At 43.6% G+C, this 21,406-nt stretch overlaps 1 protein-coding gene across 3 annotated transcripts; it reads left to right on the forward strand.

The window, feature by feature from the left end:
* Positions 1-1,434: 1,434 nt before the first annotated feature.
* Positions 1,435-20,652, forward strand: LOC102779216 (calmodulin-regulated spectrin-associated protein 3-like). Of its 3 annotated transcripts, none has more exons than XM_087841574.1 (19): positions 1,435-1,773; positions 6,127-6,404; positions 6,826-6,966; positions 8,470-8,556; positions 8,720-8,755; positions 9,267-9,314; positions 10,251-10,389; positions 10,758-10,897; positions 12,430-12,523; positions 12,620-12,671; positions 12,931-12,992; positions 13,091-13,121; positions 13,297-15,763; positions 15,842-15,963; positions 16,104-16,390; positions 16,477-16,576; positions 17,148-17,257; positions 17,383-17,501; positions 18,032-20,652. In XM_087841574.1, the coding sequence occupies exons 1-19, from the start codon at positions 1,638-1,640 to the stop codon at positions 18,356-18,358; spliced, it is 4,776 nt and encodes a 1,591-aa protein (XP_087697700.1). In that variant the 5' UTR covers positions 1,435-1,637; the 3' UTR covers positions 18,359-20,652. The 3 variants fall into 3 exon arrangements, with proteins under 3 accessions (XP_087697700.1, XP_087697703.1, XP_087697701.1); XM_087841577.1 differs by having other exon boundaries at positions 13,399-15,763; XM_087841575.1 differs by lacking the exon at positions 9,267-9,314 and having other exon boundaries at positions 1,436-1,773.
* Positions 20,653-21,406: the final 754 nt, after the last annotated feature.

The following is a 21,406-nucleotide window of genomic DNA, read 5'->3' on the forward strand; positions in this document are numbered from 1 at the left end:
TTATGAATATGACATGTATGTTTGCTGATTACAGTTTTGCACTTACACAGCTGTCCATTTACATTTAACCGGAGTGCCCTGTGGATCAATGTTGAACTTTGTGCTTTTCTGTTTGGGTTTTTTTTATTTTTGGATGAACTTCAACAACAACTGAGCACAATGTCAGGCACCGCCTCACCCTGGGTCCTGTGTCACAGAAGGTTTGAACTGAAACGAAACTGAAGCTCGCTGATCCAGAAGATAAATCATTCACATTCTCACTCTCTCTTGTTCGGCTCCGTCTTTATCCTCTCTGCTCAGAAATCTCAGAGTCACTTTTAACCTGATTCCTGATGCAGTTTGCAGGTTTCTGAGCATGATGTTTGCTCACACGAGATCCAGCTCCTGCAGTTTCTTACACAGTGCAAAAGCTTTCTAAAACATTCAAGCTTAAACGGTTTTCTTGTGTTTCCTGGATGCCGCAAGAGAAATGCTTCCATAAAACGAAGATTCTTTGAGATTTTGTGTGTTAAGACTTAAGATGTGCTGCAGCATGGCTTTTTTTTAGCAGCACATTGCTGATGTTTTGATTGTCAGGGTGGTTTCCTGTTTCCTGAGTTTGTAACACCTAACACTGGTTATATTCACTAAAATGTTTTGGTTGTCTAAATTCATTTAGTGCCGAGCTGGCAGTTTCAGCACTGCATGTATTTCAGCATTTTCTTCTGTCTGCAGGCAGCTGTTTCATAATTTGTGGTCATGCAAATCTTCAACCTCCAAGGGCCCAACCAGATAAGAGCACCAGACTGTGGTTTTTAGGTTAACTATCACATGGGGGGGAAACATATCAATAACAAGACCATGTAAGGGTCTTAGGGTGACAAATCTATGTAAGGTTACAGGTTCATGGGGGGTGTCAGAGTGCTTCAGTTTGCTTTTATCATAAAATCTTTTGTTTGTTTCTGTAGTTTGTTTCGGTAGGCTATAGTAAAGCTACCCATTTGTGTGACGCTTGGGTAAAATTTGCAAGAATTGCACGCAAACTTTTCACTTTCTCTTTGAGGTTACTGCGTTAGAATACGGTGTGAAAATGAACGTGAATAAGGCTGTAACAGGACACAATGTGGAACAAACGAAGCGCTGTGAGTACTTTCCAGATGCAGTGAGTGATCGTGTTGATGCCTTGCTCAAGGGCGCCGCCGTGTGGAGGAAGGAGGCTGTTACTCGCGTTTATGCCGAGTCTACAGGTTGAAAAGTGGCGTCGGGTAATTCCGTCAATGTGCTCTTGTGAACCGGAGCGGAGGTTTGTTAGTGCTGTTTGTGCTGCTGCGGAGAGCATCGCCGATCTGAGGAACATCCTCATTGGCTGATTTGTGACGTTTAGGGGGGCGTGGAGCCGGCTTGGTGGCACCAGTGTGACATTTATTTTTTAAAAGAAACAAATCTGTCAGCAGACCACGTTTCTATTATCAACCCTCTGTTTGGGATAACCGATTTATCATCATTCATTTGTTTGTCTTCAGTCTAAATCGCAGAGCCCTCCTCCGTTTCCCCTCCTCCCCCGCCTCCTTCTCCATCCCTCCTCCTCACATTTCCCCGGTGCTGCTGCTGCTGCTGCTGCTGCTGCCTCCGTGTCTTCGGTGCGGTACACCGCAGCCATGGTGGACTCTCCCAGCGCGATGAAGAAGACCTTCTCGGTGCCGGAGATCAAACCGCTGGACCAGTACGACTTCAATCGAGCCAAGATCTGCGCCAGCGTTCGGTGGCTGCTGTCGAAATCCTACGGCTCTGCAGGTACCCTCCAGCCTCTACCCACAGCTGAGGCGCATCTTGGGTGGGGCGCTTAATAATTTATCCCGCTGTATCCCGCTCCATATGCAGCTCCGAGTCCGTCTAACCCCGCTATCTGCCTTCAAGGGAAAGCCCTTCTCCGCGTCATCCATCATTATCATCCTCTGCCCCGACGATGCTCGTGGTTAACCTGCGCCAGCGTCTCCCCCCCTCTATCGGGTGTGCAGTTTCCACAGCGCGTGCAGGTTATCATATTAGCTAATTATTTGACGTGAGCACGAGGCTTGTCAGAAGGAATCTCCTCAGTGGTGCGTGATGCGTGGAGGAACCGGACAACAAAGCCTTTGTCGGAGCCGGGCTCAGTCAGGCCTGTGGAGAGATTTGTAACGACAAGCAAATTTATTTTTTTTATTTATTTATTTTGTGGATTTGGAAAATGTGTATGTATAGCTCATGCTCTAAATGGGTCAAGACCGCATAATATTTGTGTCAGTGTTACGCACGCACGGTGTGGTGAAGGTGACACAGTGGGGCTGCTAAGACAATGGATGGCTTTCTTGCACCACACGCATTCATTCCCTGAAGAAGTTCTGAATAAACCCGGCACAAGTGCCACCTCCTCCCTGCATTAACAGGCCAAAGAATGCAGAGGGTTTCTGAATGCTGTAAGCAGGTGTAGGTGCAGCATCCTGCTGCGTTAAACCACCTCTCATGAAGTCCACGTTGTTTAGATTTTGGTCACACTGTGGAAGAAATGTTAGGTCAGCTTTGGTCTTTGTGCACTTTATGCCTGCTCTGTATCGGGTGACATCATGCTGCGTTGCTGGGTCTGCAATCAGCGGTTTTGTCATTTGATCAGACCGACCGACCAAAACACAACCTTATTTGATTCTGAAGCAGTACAGCATCCTGCCAGCTGCTATTGCTCTGGTTAGTGCTGTGGCTACCTCCGGCCTCCTTTTAGCATGACAAATGTGACATGACCCAATCTCACATAATGTGCATGTGGGAAGGTTCAGACTGTGCTGGCTAAGGCAGTGATGTCACACAGCAGGCTAACTAAGCAGTAGTAAACCTGCGCATGTAATAGTCCAGGTTATCTGCTGCAGTAATGGCTTTAGACAGAATTTCATATCACATTTGTGTCTGGCCTCCCCGTCAGTGCAGGACAGCAGAGAGGAGGAGAGATGAGCTGCAAGCCTCTCAGCAGGGAGGCTTCATTGTTATCCGTCAACTGGAAAATGTCCACTGGGGTGTCTTGTCGAATTTTTAATGGAAGCCCCGAAGAAAATGGCACTAATAAAGCCCCACATGAGATTCATGCACCGGTCACAGTCCTCACACTGATGAGGTTTATTATTCCACCCAAACAGTGGACAGGAACGCAGAGAGCTGTTATCTAATGATTGTGTCACTTTAAAACAAACAGAGACATTATGAAACCAGTTGTTTTTTCTTGGTATCATGTGGTTTCCAAGTCAAGTTAGGTAATAGTCTTCTAGTAAAGACTCCGTGACCTTTAACCTTTATTTAACCAGGAAATGGCCTCACTGAGAGTTAAGATCTCTTTGGCAGGATTGTCCTGTCTGAGCAGGAGTCACGCATCATCAATAAAATATTTCTAACTCACGAGAAGTGACAAACTGAGAGTCACCACATGCGTATGTGTTCACATCAGTTTTAGCTCTGTTTTTGGTCTACACCAACTAGAACTGAACCACCTTCTGATTTAGCAACCATTCAACTTTTTCAGATCCAAAATAATGTTGACTTAAATTTATGTCCTGAAAGAGCTGGCATTCATTGGTTTCCCTGGTAGTAAGGAAATCATCGATTTCAGCACATGTAACCCTGAAATGATGAGTGGACTTTAACTCAACATGAATTTAAGGAACCATTTGAATTCAAGCACATTAGTACCTTCTCTCAGTTTTCAAGCTTATATGTTACAAATTCCCATTTTAACTGGTGGAATATTCTGCTTTTCTTTGACAGAACAGGATGTTTTTCATGTTCTGGGATAATGGTTGCACAAGGAGACAATCTGAAGAGTCTGAGATTGGCTCTGGAAATCTATCCTGGACATTGTTCATTGTTTTTAGAATGATTAGCAGGTCAATCCATGGAGAAAATAATCCATATCTGCTTCCCTAAACATGTGTTTGCACTGTGGTAGAAAGATTTAAATGGATAGCTCCACAGTCCTGTTTGTTATGTTCCCAGATACACTTTGTGTAACGTTAAATGCTTTAGCCGATTCCTACTCTGCAGTCCAGTCTCATTGCCTCAGCTGTGATTGGGACAAATGGCCACTTTCCATTTTCATCGTTCCCATAGTGACCGCAGTCCTGTTTCCTCCCAGCTCTCTTTACAGAGTCTGAAAGGCAAAGGGGTCCAACCCCAAAAACAGTGCGCCTGTGTCAGACTGCACTGCAGTGTGTGCTCAGTGTAATCGATGTGCTCGTCAAATCTTTTGTCTCCTCTCCTCAGAGAAATGGGCCACAGCATAGGAAGGAGGAGTTTCAGTTACATAAGTAAGACTTACGACAGTGGAGAGTAGTTGTGGTGCTCATTGTGGGTCACTCTGAAAATGTGTGTGGACGGATCAAGAAGTGAGGGGGTAGAAAATAATGGCAGAGACTTAAAGAGATCAGGGACTGACTGCAGAGTGAACGGAAGGCACGCGAGCTCTGAGAGTTCCTTCAAATCTACTCCAGTCTTCCAGATCATGCCAAGTTGGAATATGGGTCAGTCAGGGAATTGTGTGTTTTTGTGGTCACAGTGTGTATGTGTCTATGAACTGACCAACTCCTAGCCAACAGTACATGTTCACAAACACACACTCTCTTGTCTGGGTAACCTAGCTGAGCTGTACATGAAGATGATGACATTATTGCCTCCTGCAGTCAGATTCTGTAGCTTTCAGTCACAGATTTCCATTGTGGGAATACGTCTTCAGTGTGTTCCATAAGTTATTTATATTTTTCCACAGTTTATGTGACAAGGCTGGCTGTAAACAGTCTGGGTGACTGCTGCAGCCTCTTTTTTCTTTTCTTTTTTTTTTTACATTGGGCAGTGTTTTCATAAAGCCTTTCTCTGCATCAGAATTCCAGCTGGCAGTTTTTACCGTTCCCAGAGCACAGCACAGGAAAGCTCAGTGTTTTCTCCTCATATATATCGGCTCACATGCACCCAAGAGATGTAGCTCTTGTATAAAGTGGACAAGTTCTTATTCTCAATGATCTCGGCTTGGAGATAATAGATGAGTGTACAGCTTGCACCTTTTAGTGAGCGTCCTTTGAATATCTAAACACAGTTGTATCTTTTGCATCTAGCATCGTTTCTTTAAGCATAAGCATTGTTGCAGATCAGGTACACCCTTTCATGGAAACGGTATTCCCTGTTGGCTGTGGCCTCTTTCAGCAGGATAAAGGATCTGTTGACAACAACATGGTGCCAGATACCACAGCACACCTTTAGTGGTCCATGCCTCAAAAGGCCGGGGCTGTTTTTCCAGCAAAAGGGGAACAACACCCTATTGGACACGTGGTCATGATGTAATGCCTGATCGGTGTGTAAAGAAGAGCTAGAAGTTGGTGCTTTAATCTCAAACCTCTTTTTCAAAAGCTGCTACTGGTCAAACTGACAGTTAAAAATATTTCATAAAGAATTTTTCTCTTTACCTTTGCATGCTAGCAACATCCATTGAGCTAATATGCTAATTGTAAGAAGATTTAAGGTCAGATTTACTGAACAGGTCAAAATAGCGTGGAAGTCAAATCTCAAATAAGTTTTTTTCTATGCTTTTTAACTACCTTTCATACTCCAGTGGATGTATCAGCAAAGAACTTCGGGTTAGTATCTTGCCCAAGGATATTTGGCATGCAGACTGAAGGGAGCCAGGGATCGAACTACTAACCTTCCAATGAGCAGATGACCTGCTCTACCTCCTTAGCTACAGCTACCCTGTAATAGGTGTGATTCAGTGTTAAATATCTGTACAATTAAGAATAATCTGCTTGATTTAAATATTCCCCTCTCTATATTTTGTGCCTTGAAAGAGTAACTTCCAGAATCACAAATGCGACAGGGTCAGTTGCAAAAAGCTCTACGTTCCCACCTCATGTATTCTTGTCACTGTGCTCTCTTAGTAAATTCCAACAAAAACCAAGTGTGTTAGTAAATCTGGCCTGTGAAGTGAGCTCTGACCACCATGTGAATGAGAGCGAGGCAAGTGATCCACTATGGTGACCCCTAAAGAGAGCAGCCAACAGGAGAAGACCTGTTGGCTGCTAATATTTGCTAATATGGACTCTTCTTCCAAAAACCAAAGTGAGAATGTCCTTTTCTTTTCAGAGAACGTTCCGGTGGAGTTGCGTGATCCGCTCTATAAGGACCAGTATGAACAAGAGCACCTCAAGCCGGCTGTCTCCAAGCTGCTTCTCTCCCCGGAGATCTATTGCAGAGCTCAGGCACTGCTTGCCCAGGCACATGGGGTCTCTCAGCCAGCATCGCAGGGGTCTCCAGCTGATAACTCTGCCCTCCTGCAGTTCCTCATTAAGAAAGGTTTCGCTCCGAAGGTCCAGGATGCCGATGTCACAGAGGAGGACCTTAGCAGTAGCCCTATTAAAACGGTGTGTGTATTTGTATGATGGCGTATTTTCTACTTTAAATTCAACCTGCAAGTGGTCGAATGCTTTCAGCATCTCAGGTAGCATTTGAATAGTCACTTAAATGCAATTTAAAAATATTTTTATAGGAGGTTTCCAATGTAAGATTGGATCATTTACAGGAAGGAAAAGAGGAAGGCCAGACAATAGCCAGGGAGGGCGGTAGGAAACAACAGAAGGAAGGATAGGAGGAGAGAAGCAAATCTAAAGAAAAGAAGGAAACAATAAAGAAACCATCGAAACCAATACATTACAGAAATGCCGAAAATAGAAGTGCTTTACCACGATCTTCAGACTGGCCTTTCCAACTGTGCCAACATTTCAGTCTCAGTCATACCAGCTACTCAGGTGCTTAAATGGTCCTTCTTCTCCCTGATTGGTGCAGAAAGCCCACCTCGCCCTTATTGACTCGCTGATGTCACTGGCTACCAAAGAGACGGTGGGCCAGGTGAAAATGGCGGTGGAGGCGGAGCAGATGGGTGTTGGAGCGCCGTGGGAGAATGGACTGCTCTTCTGGGTCAACAGGGTGAGAACACAACATCGGTGATTTCTGCTGGTCTCAGCAGATTCAACTTCTGTCCCAGTTCATGGTTTTTATTGATTTAAAGCCTTAGATTAAGTTATCACACATAACACAACATCACTGACAGGACTAGTCATGAGAATCTGAAAGCTGAAATACCACAGACTCTGCATTGTCTCCAGTGGCAACCTGAGGTTAGCTCCAAAAGCGAATCAGTCCACACCGACTGTTAAAATGTCCAGCTTTACAACAAAAATAAACACGTTTACAACCTGATACAAAGAAGTGTTGGTCTTTGTAGCAGAGAAGACATAAAAAAACCTCACTAGATGAAATTGTTTTGAGATTCAAAGTTATGCAGTTATGCTGTCAAGAGACGGACATAACTACTATGATGACAACCACTGGTTTCTACTGGTTTAAAGCATCAGTATTTCCACAATCACAGAATGGTGTTTTGATTCTGGGCGTTACAAGAGAGGGGAGGATCTGACTGTGAAACCACATATTTATTGGATTACAACGTGTCAATCACATGTTGTTAGGCAGTGAAAGTATCTTGGATAATTGTTGTTTCTGAATCGTGGAATGAACGAATCTTGTAAAATGGGCAGACTTGTTCACAGTCCATGATGTACCCCATCTCTCACGCCATGACAGCTGGGATAGTGAAACTTGCTAATTAAGCCAAAGAAATTATCATTATAATTTCATTATCAGCTAATGCAGGAGTGTCAAACTCAAATACACAATGGGCCAAAATTCAAAACTGGATCAAAGTCGCGGGCTAACATTAATATTCATTGAAAAAAAATCTTCCTCCAAATATAACAAGGAATCTTTTCTTATGGACTCAAACAAGCTTTGCTGAAAAACTGAATATGGAACAAGCAAAGCTTAATACTAAACAATATATATAACTTATATAAACGTGTATATATAACTTAATATTGCACACATGCAAAATCAAAATTCCAATTAAATAACACATCAGTGGAATTCATTTCTTAAATAAATAATGTATTTGCAGCCTTCTGAATTAAATTTTATCATTTTATCATTTATCAAATTTTCATCATATTCTCCCACCTGTCCAGAAAGCTCCTGTTTTCTGCCTTTCTTTTTTTCCATTTTGGGATAGGTAGCATGGCAGTATTTGCATGGTTGCTATGACTATGGCCAACAGAGGAGAGGATGCTAATGGGTCCTGTCATGACTGTCGTGCCAAAACACCAACAGAGCATTCTGGGAATTGTAGTATTAGCAGTACATGCACTGTATAATACTGGCAGGCCAGCTCTAATAGTAATTTTGTATGGCCTCGCGGGCCAAATGTAATTAGGCTGCAGGCCAAATTTGGCCCGCGGGCCAGAGTTTGACACCTATGAGCTAATGCTAGCATGTTAGCTAGCATTGGGTAAGAAACATTTTATTTCTTGTGATAAAACATTGTAACTTTGAAATCGTGTGAGTTCTACTGTAATAGTGTTTGTCTTACATTTGCAGTTGAACCAGAAGCTAAGAGAAAGCACAGAAGAAGAAGAGCCGCCCAAGTCACAGAATTGCACAGACTTGCAGCCTGTTCAGGACTCGGTAAAATACCGCCAACAAACACATAAATACTCACATGCTTGATGACTTGTAATAAAGCATGTATGTGCCTCATTGCTATGTTGCTGCAGCTTCAAACATTGACCTTGCCCTGCTTCTGTTTTCTCCCCTCGGTTTGTCTCTGTCACTCCTTGATCTCTGGCAGTGTCAGTCCACCCGGTGGTACTGGAAACTAGTCCCCGTAAGTGTACTCTACTCTTCTCTGTTGTCCTCTTTGTCTGTCCATCTGCTACGGCTGACATTATTGTGCCTGCTGGAAATGCCCACACATACCTTTTACCTGTCTCCTCATAAAAAGTGTCCAGTAGACTTATCTTAATACCAGCTGACCGATCTGTTGCCCCATTATGTTCCGAAACTCCTTATTATTGTCAACTGATGCTGTTTTGGACCCTGGGTGTTTCTGACGTTGTTACATTCAGTCATCAGTTTCATCTCAAAATGAGCCAGATTTTTAATGGCGAGGTGGAGGAGGAGTTGTTGAAGAAGGAGGCGACAGAGGTGAAGTGACCTTTATTAAGTGGTTATTAAAAGACATCTGTGCTCCCTTTGTTTGTCCCCTTCCTCTCCTCCTCCTCCATCGCTCTGTCCTCTCCCCCCTGAGCAGACGTTTTTTGGTGTGGTGGTTCCCATGATGAGCGGCCCCCTTGTCATTTATGCTTGTTTCCCTCTCTCTGCCATCCCCCATCCAGCATGCTATCGCTTTTTGTTTGAAGGAGTCGGGGAATAAGCCGCCAGTGGTAACGTATAACACCTCGCTCTTCTCTCACCCTCTCCCCCCACCCCCGCTTCCCGTACCATTGCACTCGACTGACCGACAAACCGACCAATCACCACACCTCACCTACCACGCTGTCGACCAGTGACTGACCGTACAGCTGACTGCGAGCTAACCACCACTCCAACCTCGAGGCTGGATGGATCACTTTAAAACTCATTAGCCTTTAACACAACTTCTCCATAGTTATCGTTGTGTGTTACAGAGCCTTGTTATAGGAGGCACGGCGCCACTGTGTGCTACCCTTTGAAGCTGAACGCGCCTTCTTTGTCCTGCTCCAACAAGGCTGTGGAACAGTCAGCTTACGTTACAGATGCCTTGTTTTTGGGTTTGTTTATCTCATGTGGACGTCAAAGACTGATGCGGCGTCTGAGCTGCGAGACTCACCTTTTCTTTTTCTTTTTTTACTTTTTTCATTTAATCAATGCCAATTAGAAGCAAAGGCTCACAGTGTCATCAGTGCCCATTACCACTGCATGGACACCGAAAAACAAACATCCTCCTTTTCACGTCTTTCTTTCAGTCTTTTTTGTTTGCAATGTCCCTTTTTAACTGTTGCACTGCACCTTCTGGTTGCTGTGTCTATATGTGTACAAACATGAGGCATCCTTGGTCTTGTGCTTTGTTTCTATGGGCTTTTCTTCTCTTTGCAGTTTTTCCTGGCGTTTGGCTGGCTTCACACTTTAAGTCAATGCTTTTGTTTCTTGTCTGACGGAAACACAACGCTGGCTGATTTTATATTTCCTTTGCTACTTCTGAGTCTCTCTCTGAATCCCTTTAAAAACAACCCGTTTCCCTGCCTTTATGCTCTTAGTCTCACTTATTTTTTCTTCTTGCAAAACTTTCTTTTTCCCCCCTATGTCAATTTTCTTCTCCTTCCCTCTCTTTTTTTATCCAGATCCGCTATAGGAAGGACAAAGTGCAGTCTAAGTTGACTCCCACTTTCCCTCTGGTTTCTGCGGTCAAAGATCTGTCTAATGGCTGCGCAATAGCTGCTGTGCTGCACTATTACTGCCCCAGCTTGCTGCCTCTAGAGGGTACACGTTAACTCCGACACTAACACACATGCATAGATGTGCATAGACGTACAGATAGGATGATGAAATATTTATGTTTAGTCAATGTGCGCTTCAAAATACTCGACAGCTTAAGTGATAGGGCTGTAATTTAAAATACAATTTCCTGTAAATGTTGCTTGTTAATGCATTTCGTCTAACTTTTAGTACATCAGTATAGTCACAAAACGTAATAGTGCCTCTCATGTTCTCTATTTAGATTTTGCTTTTAAAAAAGGGTTTAAAAAGCATCTTTTATCTTGATTTGAAGCAAATATATTTAATGTTCTCTTTGACAAACATCTGGAAGCAGCATTGTTCCATTGTTTTTCATTGTTTACTCCTTCCAGATGTGTGTCTGAAGGATACCATGTCAGTAGCTGACTCTCTCTACAACCTGCAGCTGATCAAAGAGTTCTGTGAGAGCAGCTTGCAGAGCTGCTGCCCCCTTGCTGTGGAGGATATGCTCTACGCGCCACTGACTCTGCATGTAAGCGTCACAGTCTCTGACATTAAACTGTTGTTAGTTAACAGAGAAACTTTGTATGGGTGTTTACTCCTAACTTAATCCTTTCTATAGGCTGAAAAATGTTTGTGGTCTGAATGTAAACCAGTTGGTTTCAATTTAAACCACTAGAGGGCAACAGAAGCCAGCTTTTAGAGCGAAAAGGTATAACATTATGACCACTGACAGGTGAAGTGAATTAAACCGATCGTCTCTTCATCATGGCGTGAGTTGGTGGGATATACTAGAGAGGAAGTAAAGACTTTGGCTTCAAAGTTAATGGGTTAGCAAGAGAAAAATGGGCAAGGGTACAGATTTGAGCGAAGGGCTAAATTGTGATGGCTGCATGATTGGGCCATAGCGTCTGCTAAACTTTAAAAAGGGTTTAAAAAGCATCTAAACTCGTGTTGGGTGTTTCTAGTCTGCAGTGATCAGTATCTGTCAAAATGTAGTCCGAGGGAGGAAAAGTGGTGAACCAGCAACAGGGTCATGGGCGGCCAAGGCCACCTGATGCATGTGAAGAGTGAAGGCTGGTCTGTGTGGTCTGATCCAACAGACGAACTATTGTAGGTCAGGTGGTAGAGTGGATCACCTACTAACCGGAAGGTTGTTGGTTCGATCTGCTACAGTCTGCATGCCAAATATCAGATAGAGTAGAAAAGCACTATATTAGAACCAGTCCATTACGAAATTGCCAAATAAGTTTCTGCTGGTTCTGATAGAAAGGTGTCAGAGTACAGAGTACAGAGTTCATCACAGTTTGTTGTGTATGCGGCTGCATAGCTGCAGACCAGTCAGGGTTGCTGTCCACCACTGAGAGCACCAACAATGAACACATGAACATCAGAACTGGACCAACGGTAGAATATGGCTTGGTCTGATGAATCATGTTTTCTTTTATATCAAGTGGATGACGGTGTGTGAGGGAAGAAGCCAAGCCGGCAGAGGCAATGTGATGCTTTGAGCAACGTTCTGCTGGGAAACCTTTGGTCCTGACATCCATGTGGATGTTACTTTGACTCGTACCAGGTACCTAAGCATTGTAGCATGACATTACCTGATGGCTATTGCCACTTAATATGCCCTGCCACAAAAATGATTCAGGAATGGCTGGAGGCACACAGCAGTGAGTTTGAGGTGTTGACTTGGCCTCCAAATTCCCCAGATCTCAGTCCAAACAAGCTCCTGTGGGATGTGCTGGACAAACAAGTCTGATCCATGGAGGCACATTGCAACTTACATGACTTAAAGGATCTGTTGCTAACATCTTGGTGCAGATACCACAGCTTCAGGGGCCTAGTAGAGTCCATGCCTCAACAGGTCAGGGCTGTTTTGGCAGCAAAGCGGAACAACACCATACTGGCCAGGTGGTCATAATGTTATGTCTGAAAGGTCTATCTTATAGTTATAGTAATATAGTTATCTTGAATCTGAGGCGTGACATTAAAGTAATGTATTCAGTGCTGATGCTGTCTTCATAATGTCCATATGTAACGCTAACACACTCTTTTCCTCAGCTTAACATCATGAGCTTCATAGCAGAGCTGCTGGAGTGGTTTGAGATCAAGAAACCTGATTTTGTCCAGCCCGTACAGCCCATTGACCTCACAGGTTTGTGACTTCACCACGTTAATAAGAACTTCTTTGCTTTACTGGCTTTGTGCACATTTGTTCACTGACTATAACACTGCATTCTGTACCTTTCAGATGTCTCAGGGTTAACTGACTGTATTAGTCCTGTCACTGGTAACAGCAACAGGTACCAGCATGCCACACATACAAGTACATATACAAAAAGTGGTTAGAAATATTATACAAAAAAAGACCAGTCACTAAACCCAAATTACTACAGGGTAACATAACTGAAATAAATCTGAATACAGTCAAACAGGACCTAATCAAGCCAAGGGGAAGAGTTTTAGAGAACTAAAAATCAACATGCGTACAGCAGTTGAGTCAAACAGATGGGCCACAGACAAAAATTGGCTGTGTTGTGTAACACTGTTGTCCCTTTTCAGCGGTTCTCCTTCTTTCATCTTTAAACAACCATTTGTACCCATCTCCTCTCCAGTTTCACCAGGTAACAGTTACTGGGCACGCATCTTTTATGCCTATTGCTATTTTGCATTTGCGTGCAATTAGCCGTTGTGTGAGACTTATGAGTTATTTTCTTTGCAGAAAACAAAAGCTGGACAAAGAAACAAATCAGGTAGATATCCTTAAACCCTTTATGTGGTTTCTATCGTAAGTGTTGTGTTGCTCTCATATTTTATCTTAATTTTTTTAATCTTCTTACTTTGGCTTCCGTGGACCCTGCTTTTCCATACTTGTTGGTGCAACTCATCCATTTATCCATCATTCCGTTGTCACCCACCTCTCTGCAGTCGTCCTCTGTCAGCAGTGACTTTCAGCATCCCATTTGGCCTGGACAGTGATGTTGACATTGTCATGGGAAACCCAATAGATTCTGTCTTTCGCTCCGTCAGCACTGACAGCCTCGCCACCGCCATCCCGGCAATGACGTCCCCGATGACATCAGCAGGGATGACTCGTGTCCCGTACAGCCCTCCGGAGGATCTCAGCCACCTGGTCAGCGCTTCAGCCCCATCGCAGCGCTCTTCCTGGGGTCCATATGCACACACTGCACAAATGGGAGAGCTGCCGACCATTGAGGAGGCGATGCAGGTCGTCCATAGACCGGGCAGCAAAGACCAGAAGAAGGGAAGGGTACCTGAGAAAGGTGGGAAAGGAGCTTTGGCAGACAGGCCAGAGCCCAGGTTACGTCCTGAAGGAGCTCCAGCAGGTTTCTTTCTGCACTCGCCTGAAGAGGATAATCCCCAGCTCAGCAGCTCTGCTCCGTGTCGCTCCGGAATCCTCTACCGGCCAGTTGGAGGAGAAGTGGGCGGCAATGAAAGGCAAGGAAGGAGAGAAAGCCGGGAGAGGTCAGGACGTTCTGATATGTCACGTGATGACGACTCTGTACTGCGAGATGGCAGCGTTGACTCCTCGGAAGCATCGGACGATATGCCCAGAAACGCCCCGGGTAACATACGACCCAGTAGCGGTCGTCAGGGAAACCACAGCACCAGCAACAGTCCACGCATGACGAGCTTTGCTGAGCGACGAGACAACCGAAGAAGACACCCTTCTGCTCCTGGGGAAGAGTCGGCTTCTGCTCAGACCCCAACAACCCCAGCAACTCCAAACACACCCTCCACCCCAGCAGGTGCAGTAGGGCGCCAGGACAGCCCAGGTCCCAGAGGTCCGGAACCTGGCTCGGAGGCCTGGGAACTGGGAGTTCGTCTTGAGGAAAAACGCAAAAGCATCGAAGCTCAAAAAAGACGTATCGAAGCTATTTTTGCCAAGCACAGGCAGCGGCTTGGAAAAACCGCTTTCCTTCAACTGAAAAGAGAGCAAGGAGAAGGAGGGGGTGAGGCAGCGGATGATAGTCTGACCCTTGATGAGCGTCTCACTCGCATGGAGGAACAACTGAAACAGGAGGAGGAGAAAGAAAAGAAAGATGGCGAGAAGGAGAAAGAAAAGCCATCTGTTTCCAATCCTCCGCGGTTAGAGAAACAGGTCACATTCTCTATTGAAAGTAAGAAAGGATCAGAGAAAGAAAAAGGATCAGAGAAAGAAAAAGGAACAGAGAAAGTGGGGGAAGCCGTTTTAGTGGAATACAACGAGGTGGTGCAGAAACTCAGTGAGGCTCTGCAGTCGCTACAGAAGGACATGCAGAAACTTACCGAGCAGCAACAGCAACTTATGAGCAACCAAAGACCCAAAAATATGCTCAGAACAACTCCAAAATCAACAACTAGAAATAATACCAAAACACCACCCAAAACCCCTCCTCACACTCCAACAAAAACACCACCAAGAACTCCGACAAAAACCCCAACCAGGACTACCAGTAAAGCTTGGGTGATTCCTGCTGGTCCCAATGCTCCATCTGCTTCTTCCCCATCACGCCGGTCTCATCTTCTTTCCTCTTCCACATCACCAAAAACTATTATATCTTCCTCCTGCCCAGCTTCTCGCACTAAGAGTCAGTCCACTCCCCGCAGCCCCAAACACCATCCACGTATCCAACACCAGCCTCACCCACGGCCTTCCGAACTTAAATTCCCTCCGCTCAATCGCGTCTTGACACCGACCCAAACTGTGGACACACTCCCACACCTGCGGCGCGTGTCGCCCAGCAAGTGTCAGGTACAGACCTCTTCTTCCTTCCGTATCGGTGGACCCCGGACTCCCCAGGAGTCTCCCCAGGCTACCCAGCAGCCACAGGCCGCTGAGAGCACCTCGGACACAGGCTCAAGTGAAACACCCACCCAATTTAGCCTGGAGTTGGAGCAGGAAGACACAGGGGTCATTGGAGGGTTGCCGCAACCCAGGCAAGATCGTCTAAGAGCTGCTGGAGGGAGCAGCTCTGGTGCTCCTTCTGAGTGCTCATTTGAAAGTGAGACTTTGTCCATGTCTGCTGCATACAGCACAGGAGGTGAAGGAGGAAGAGCCGCAGGTGCGGGAAAGCAATGCAGCCTGATTGAAGTATCATTATCATCTCTTGGGGGACCAGAGGGGGGAAGCGATGAACCAACTGATGAGGGGCAGGAGTTCTCCTCCGATTCCATGAGCGACCACACAGAATCCGCTGTGGAACCTGCAGAACTACTCCCTGCCGAACCTTTGGATCCAATAGAGCGACTAAATTTGGCAATAGAAGACAGTGATGCGCCAAAAGAACAAATTGGATCGAAAGGCGGACATGCAAGAGAGGCGGAGATGTTAGAACCAGGTGAAGAGCAGAACGAAGTGGGAGCCAAAGGAGGAATTGGATTTTTTTTCAAGGTGAGTTCTTGCAAAAGATAATGGAGAAGGAAAAGTGTATTTTGGATGCACATGAATTACATGCTTCGTTGTTTGTAGGAGGAGGTTCACAGTGAAGGGGAGATGGCTCAGCGTAGAGCGGTACTGTTAGAACGACAGCAGAAGAGAACAGAGGAACTAAAGAAGAGGAGACAGTGGAATGAGCAAGAAAGGGAAATCAGGTAGTGCTTCTATAAATTTGTGAAAGCAACTATACAAAGTAAATCCCCACAGATTTGCTTTTCTTGAATTTGTTGATTAACAAGTCCAAATTCGAGCTGCACGTGTGTACAATTAACTTAATTTGTTTGGTTGGGTTTAGACTAGCATCCTCAGAAAAAAAAGCAGCATCACCTTCCAGCACACCACCTGCAGCTACAACCTCACCTTCTCCTACACCTCCGGCTACTCCAGCTCGCCGTGGAGATTTTACACGGGGGGAGTACGCATGGCGGCAACAACTCAGACTCATGGAGGACCTGGACAAAGTTCTTAAGCAAAAATCGACTAACCAAGGACGAACTCCCACTAAGAAAAGCCGCTCCCGGCCTCGCAGCATGACCAGAGAGGAAACGCAGCTATCTCTGAGTCCCGCCAAGGGAGCGACTGGTAAAGCCAAAATAGTTTCGAAAAAAGTATTTCTACATTATTTGAATGACTGCACTATTTTTATGTTCTACCATTTGCTTCCCCAGGTACTAAGTTGACCAGAGTCTATTCTCACTCCTCACTCAACCTGGCAGCCACAGACGAACGAGGAAACAATGGTGGTGACCCCACGAAGAGACTCCGCAGGTACACTGCTGCATTGTCAGGTCGCAGCAGCACAAGCATAGCTTAAGAAATTGCAGCATTGGTTAGTTGTCCAGGTGTTTGCATCCGAGTGAAATATCAGAAATTCCAGTGGTAAAGTTAGAAAGTCAGAAAAAATAGGATTTGTTTTGGTTCTTATTAATTAAATATTGATACCTACCTTTGAGTTATTTTCCCAAAAATTTAACTTACTAACTCAAAATTTTGAAAAAAGAAAATTCTGGTTATGGATTGCAGATTTATTTATAGTTTTTCAATAATTTAGTTTGTTTCTATCCTCTATGTTCAATACATTGCTCCAATTCATCATAAAGTAGCCGGCATGCTAGAAAATATACTACCTGTACTTCCTGATGTTGGCAAATCTGTTGACATCAATAATGCAACAATTTGTTGTTTCTTCACAAGCGTCTTATAGGGTAGTTTGTCAACACAGTGAGATTTTAAATACAGTACCAACATTCATATTGATACTAACGATATTTGGATCAATCTGCCTACCTCACTATTATGATGTCATAATGCGACCAGGGCACTCTTGGTTTCTCTGCAGCACCCGCCCTGATTCACCTTCAGGTTGTGTAACACCAAGCAGACTGACAAATGGAGAGAAGGACTCGGAGAGTGGTTCAAATGGAACTTCACCTGCCCCAGAATACTCAGGTACAACGTTAAGCAGGTCCAACGCGATCACTCGGTTCCTTTGTACTTGTAAGCAATAGCCAAGTGCTTTCAGCTGTCGTTGGTCTGCAAAAACCAGCGTGTCTGTTTTTTTTTTTACATTTCAGGTCCAAAACTCTTCAAGGAACCAAGTTTCAAGTCCAATAAATTCATCATTCACAACGCGCTCTCTCGCTGCTGCCTCGCAGGGAAGGTCAACGAGTCTCAAAAAAACAAGATTGTTGAGGTAGAGGACTCATTTCACTTCACTTTTAATCAACCTCATTGTGAATTCTGCTATTTCTGTAACTGTAGGCACCATATTTATTGCCATATTTATTAAAATCACCCAGGGACCAATAATCCTTCACGTCCTTTTTTGAAGCATAAACATTGTGCTGTTTTTTACATTTTACTTTACTAACACAAACATTTTCATTATGGTGATCTGGTTTTGAAGCCTTAACAAAATAAATCTGCTTTTCATTCACATATAGAGAGTAGAATAACATAATTATCTCCTGAAGCTGAATATCAGTAGCTCAGTGACTTACTGGTGTTGCTGCACTGAGGTGATTAGAAATGACACTGTATTAATTCTGTTTGTGGTGGCAGGCCATAAATAATGCATTTTAAAGGTAGGAGCGAGGGCCATATAAAATCTGACCGATGTCTGTGATCAGCCCCCGGGCCAGACTTTAGACATGCCTGGTGTAGACCATACTCAGATGCAACATATGCTTACTGCATCTTTTATTCATGTTTTTCCAAATTCAGGAAATGGAGAAGAGTCCTGCCAACCACTTCCTCATCCTCTTCCGCGATTCCAGCTGCCAGTTTCGAGGCGTTTACACCGTGAACCCTGACACCCAGGAGCTTGTGCGATTGGCTGGGGTGGGCCCACGGACGGTTAGCTCCATTCAGGTGGAGTCCATCTACAAATACAGCTCAGACAGGAAGCAATTTAGTGCCATCCCCTCTAAAACGATGGGCATGAGCGTGGACGCCTTCACCATCCCCAGCCATCTCTGGCAAGGAGGAGGAGCGGGAGGTGGAGGAAGCAGGAGAGCAAGTGTTACTAAGAAGGCTATCACTTCCAAGTGAGATCCAGTACACACAGTGGCACATGGATGATGAAAACACTCTAAATACACTGTAATTACAGTCAAACTGTAGTGAAACACGAAAAACATACGTGCACACTGACAGGCCTGTAAAAACACCTCACCTCTGTTGGCCTCAGATTTTACAAGAAATTGAAAAAAAGAAATTGGAGCGATTTGTACTCCCCTTCATGTGCACGAAAGTGTCAACAGCACAACTTTGAGACAGGAACAGCACATTGAAACAGAGGAAGGTTTTGTAATTACTCAAGGATTAGTTACTTTTAAAAAGTCTCCTTACGTACACTTTCATTGTTTGCAAATACAAACATGTTTTTTTTCTTTTGAAAGAAAATAGTTGTTTCCTGAAAAACTTCATGAAATTAATGATTGCTAGCCAGTCCTCCCCTTAAGTAAAACATCAGTTTTTTACACAAAGCCAAACGACAGAGAAAATGCCTTCACGTCAGAGTGTCTGACGGGACCTTCGTCGTCTACGACGTTAATTCTACCAGTAACTCTTAGTAGGTGGATAAATCACATTTGTTTTGCAAGATGAAAGATAGCCATAACCATGTGATACATATAGTAGAGGCGAACTTTTTCTTTTGGACATCTGTAAATGTGTAGCGGTTCTCAGAGATGATTACCACAGCATGAATGGTTATTTACTGTATGTGGTATAAGCTTATTTCAAAATAAGATCACAGTGGAAACTTGTGGTTTTGATGAAACTATATTGATGGTATGTGAGCATTAGATGCCAATTTAAACAACTTTTGTATACTTGGACTTATCAAATGTTAAGAATGACGTGTCATAAACAAGCTTACATCTAGAAGTACCTGAATTGTTGTGCTCTTGGGAAGAGATTGATACAGACTGGAGCTCCAAGTGTTGCCATCTTTGTATTCCCTAATGAATCTTTCATTAAAAAAAGAAAGTCTTTCACATTTGTGAAACTAACAATAAACTGGAGACCATTTTGCAATTAGATCACATCAGCTGCCACACATTCTGACACCCAACGCATAAAGAAATGCATAAAGTCTAAATAACAATAAAAAAATGAAATTGCTTACAAATCGTGGGTTGCATTGCATAAGCTCATCAGTAAATTATGCTCTTTGAACTGTGTTGGAAGCAAAATATTTTCTAGGTTGATGGAGACCTTGAGCTTCTCAACAGTTCAGAGCCTCTATGTCATATTTTCTGTTCTTTTCTATTCTTTTCTATTCTTTCTTTATTTTTTGTTTCATAATGTGGCAGGTCTGGACTGCAGGCAGGCCAGCTAAGCCACCTGAACTTCTACTGTGGAGCCATGCTTTATTAATGCAATCAGACCACTCTTTGACTGAGAAACTCTAAGATCTTTCTTGAAAATGGGGAAAAGGTCTGTATATATCATTCAGCTTTAATGGCGCCCACACAGATGCGTCCCATTTCTTTTGTTAAAAATAAATAAATCTGTTCCTAGTATCAATTTAAAAATAAACTTTTTTTAAACCCCATTTTAAATATTTGATATTTAATGAAATATAAGGTTTGAATAATTTTAATTTGGATCATTGCATGGAACGGTTTAAGTTTTTGGAAAAATCGGGTGTATATATATATATATATATGTGTACACCGGATAGATGTGGTATATGGGGAATTACAAATAAATCACCAATTAAAAACAATAGTGTAAGGCCAGTGGCCAGACCACACCACACTTCATTTTCCTTGTCCCTCCATAGTTAACACAATTACATGGACATTAGAAGGTAGAAACCTGGTCAGTGACTCAAGGAAACGACTGAACACTGCGAGAATGAACATAGCAGACCAATTTTGCTACATAGCAAAGAAACAACAGTGAAACACACTATTTGCAAGATGACACCGTTGCTTTAAATATTTACCTGCTGTTCATAATATTAAAGAAGGAACTCGTGTCTTGTTTTATGACCTGAGAAGGACAAGTGAATTACCTTTTGCTTTGTCATCTTCAAAGATGGCCAGCAGTCATTTCATTATAATGACACACCTTCTGCAGTAGAAACTTCCCATTGCAGCAAAAAAGGAAAATCTCTATACAGTTGATGAATGTTACAGGGCAGTATGTTTAAGCACCAAACCTAAAAAGATTCATTAGGGATTCAAAAGCATTTGTTAAGGTGAAGTCAGATTGGACTGAATGTTACTGAAACGGTTCTCTGCTCTTGGTTGAGTGCACACAGTGAAACTGGTCTCTTTCAAACCAGCATACATGTATGAAATAACAAACTGGATTAAACTCCACTGATCAAACTTTTCATTGTTGTCGTTTCTCACACTTACAGCATGTGACCTCATCTTATTGAGAAGACAAGATAATTTTATATAACTTACCTAAAGTCTCTTATTGGCTCTTTTAGAGCCTCGCTATTGGCTAGGCCAGGCATTAGCAACCTTCAGCTTCAAAAGCGCTGTTGAGCTCCTTCCAAATGAAGGGAGAAAAAGAGCAGCAATCTCAGGTAACAAGGATGTTACATGTAATTAGGACAGGATAGATTAATGTATGTACATGTATTAATGACACATAGTAAATGTATAAATAGGCTTACGGTTACGGTACAGTGGCTCGTGAGCCGCAGGTTGCCAACCTCAGTGCTAGGCTTTGACGTGGGAATCACCAAACACCCCATGGTACGATATTATCACAATACATCGCTAACGATATAATACTATTCTCATTCATTCATAAAATTCTCATTCACTGCTTATTTTCCTCCACAAATATTGACAAAGTTGCTACAGGGCTGCAGGTGCGCTCCAGCCTTGCTTTCATATAGGTTTTGATTAGTGATGGGCAGAGATGGGCAGTAACGCGTTACTTGTAACGCGTTACTGTAATCCGATTACTTTTTTCAAGTAACGAGTAAAGTAAGGGATTACTATTGCAAAAACGGTAATTAGATTACCGTTACTTTCCCGTAGGAACGCTGCGTTACTGCGTTACTAAAATCGTGATTTTCTTGCGAGAATGTCTCATGACAGTGACATAAGCGAGTGCAACGTGTGT

Source organism: Neolamprologus brichardi, chromosome 6 (assembly GCF_056152115.1).
Source record: "Neolamprologus brichardi isolate AB-2024 chromosome 6, ASM5615211v1, whole genome shotgun sequence".
Classification (NCBI taxonomy): Eukaryota; Metazoa; Chordata; class Actinopteri; order Cichliformes; family Cichlidae; genus Neolamprologus; species Neolamprologus brichardi.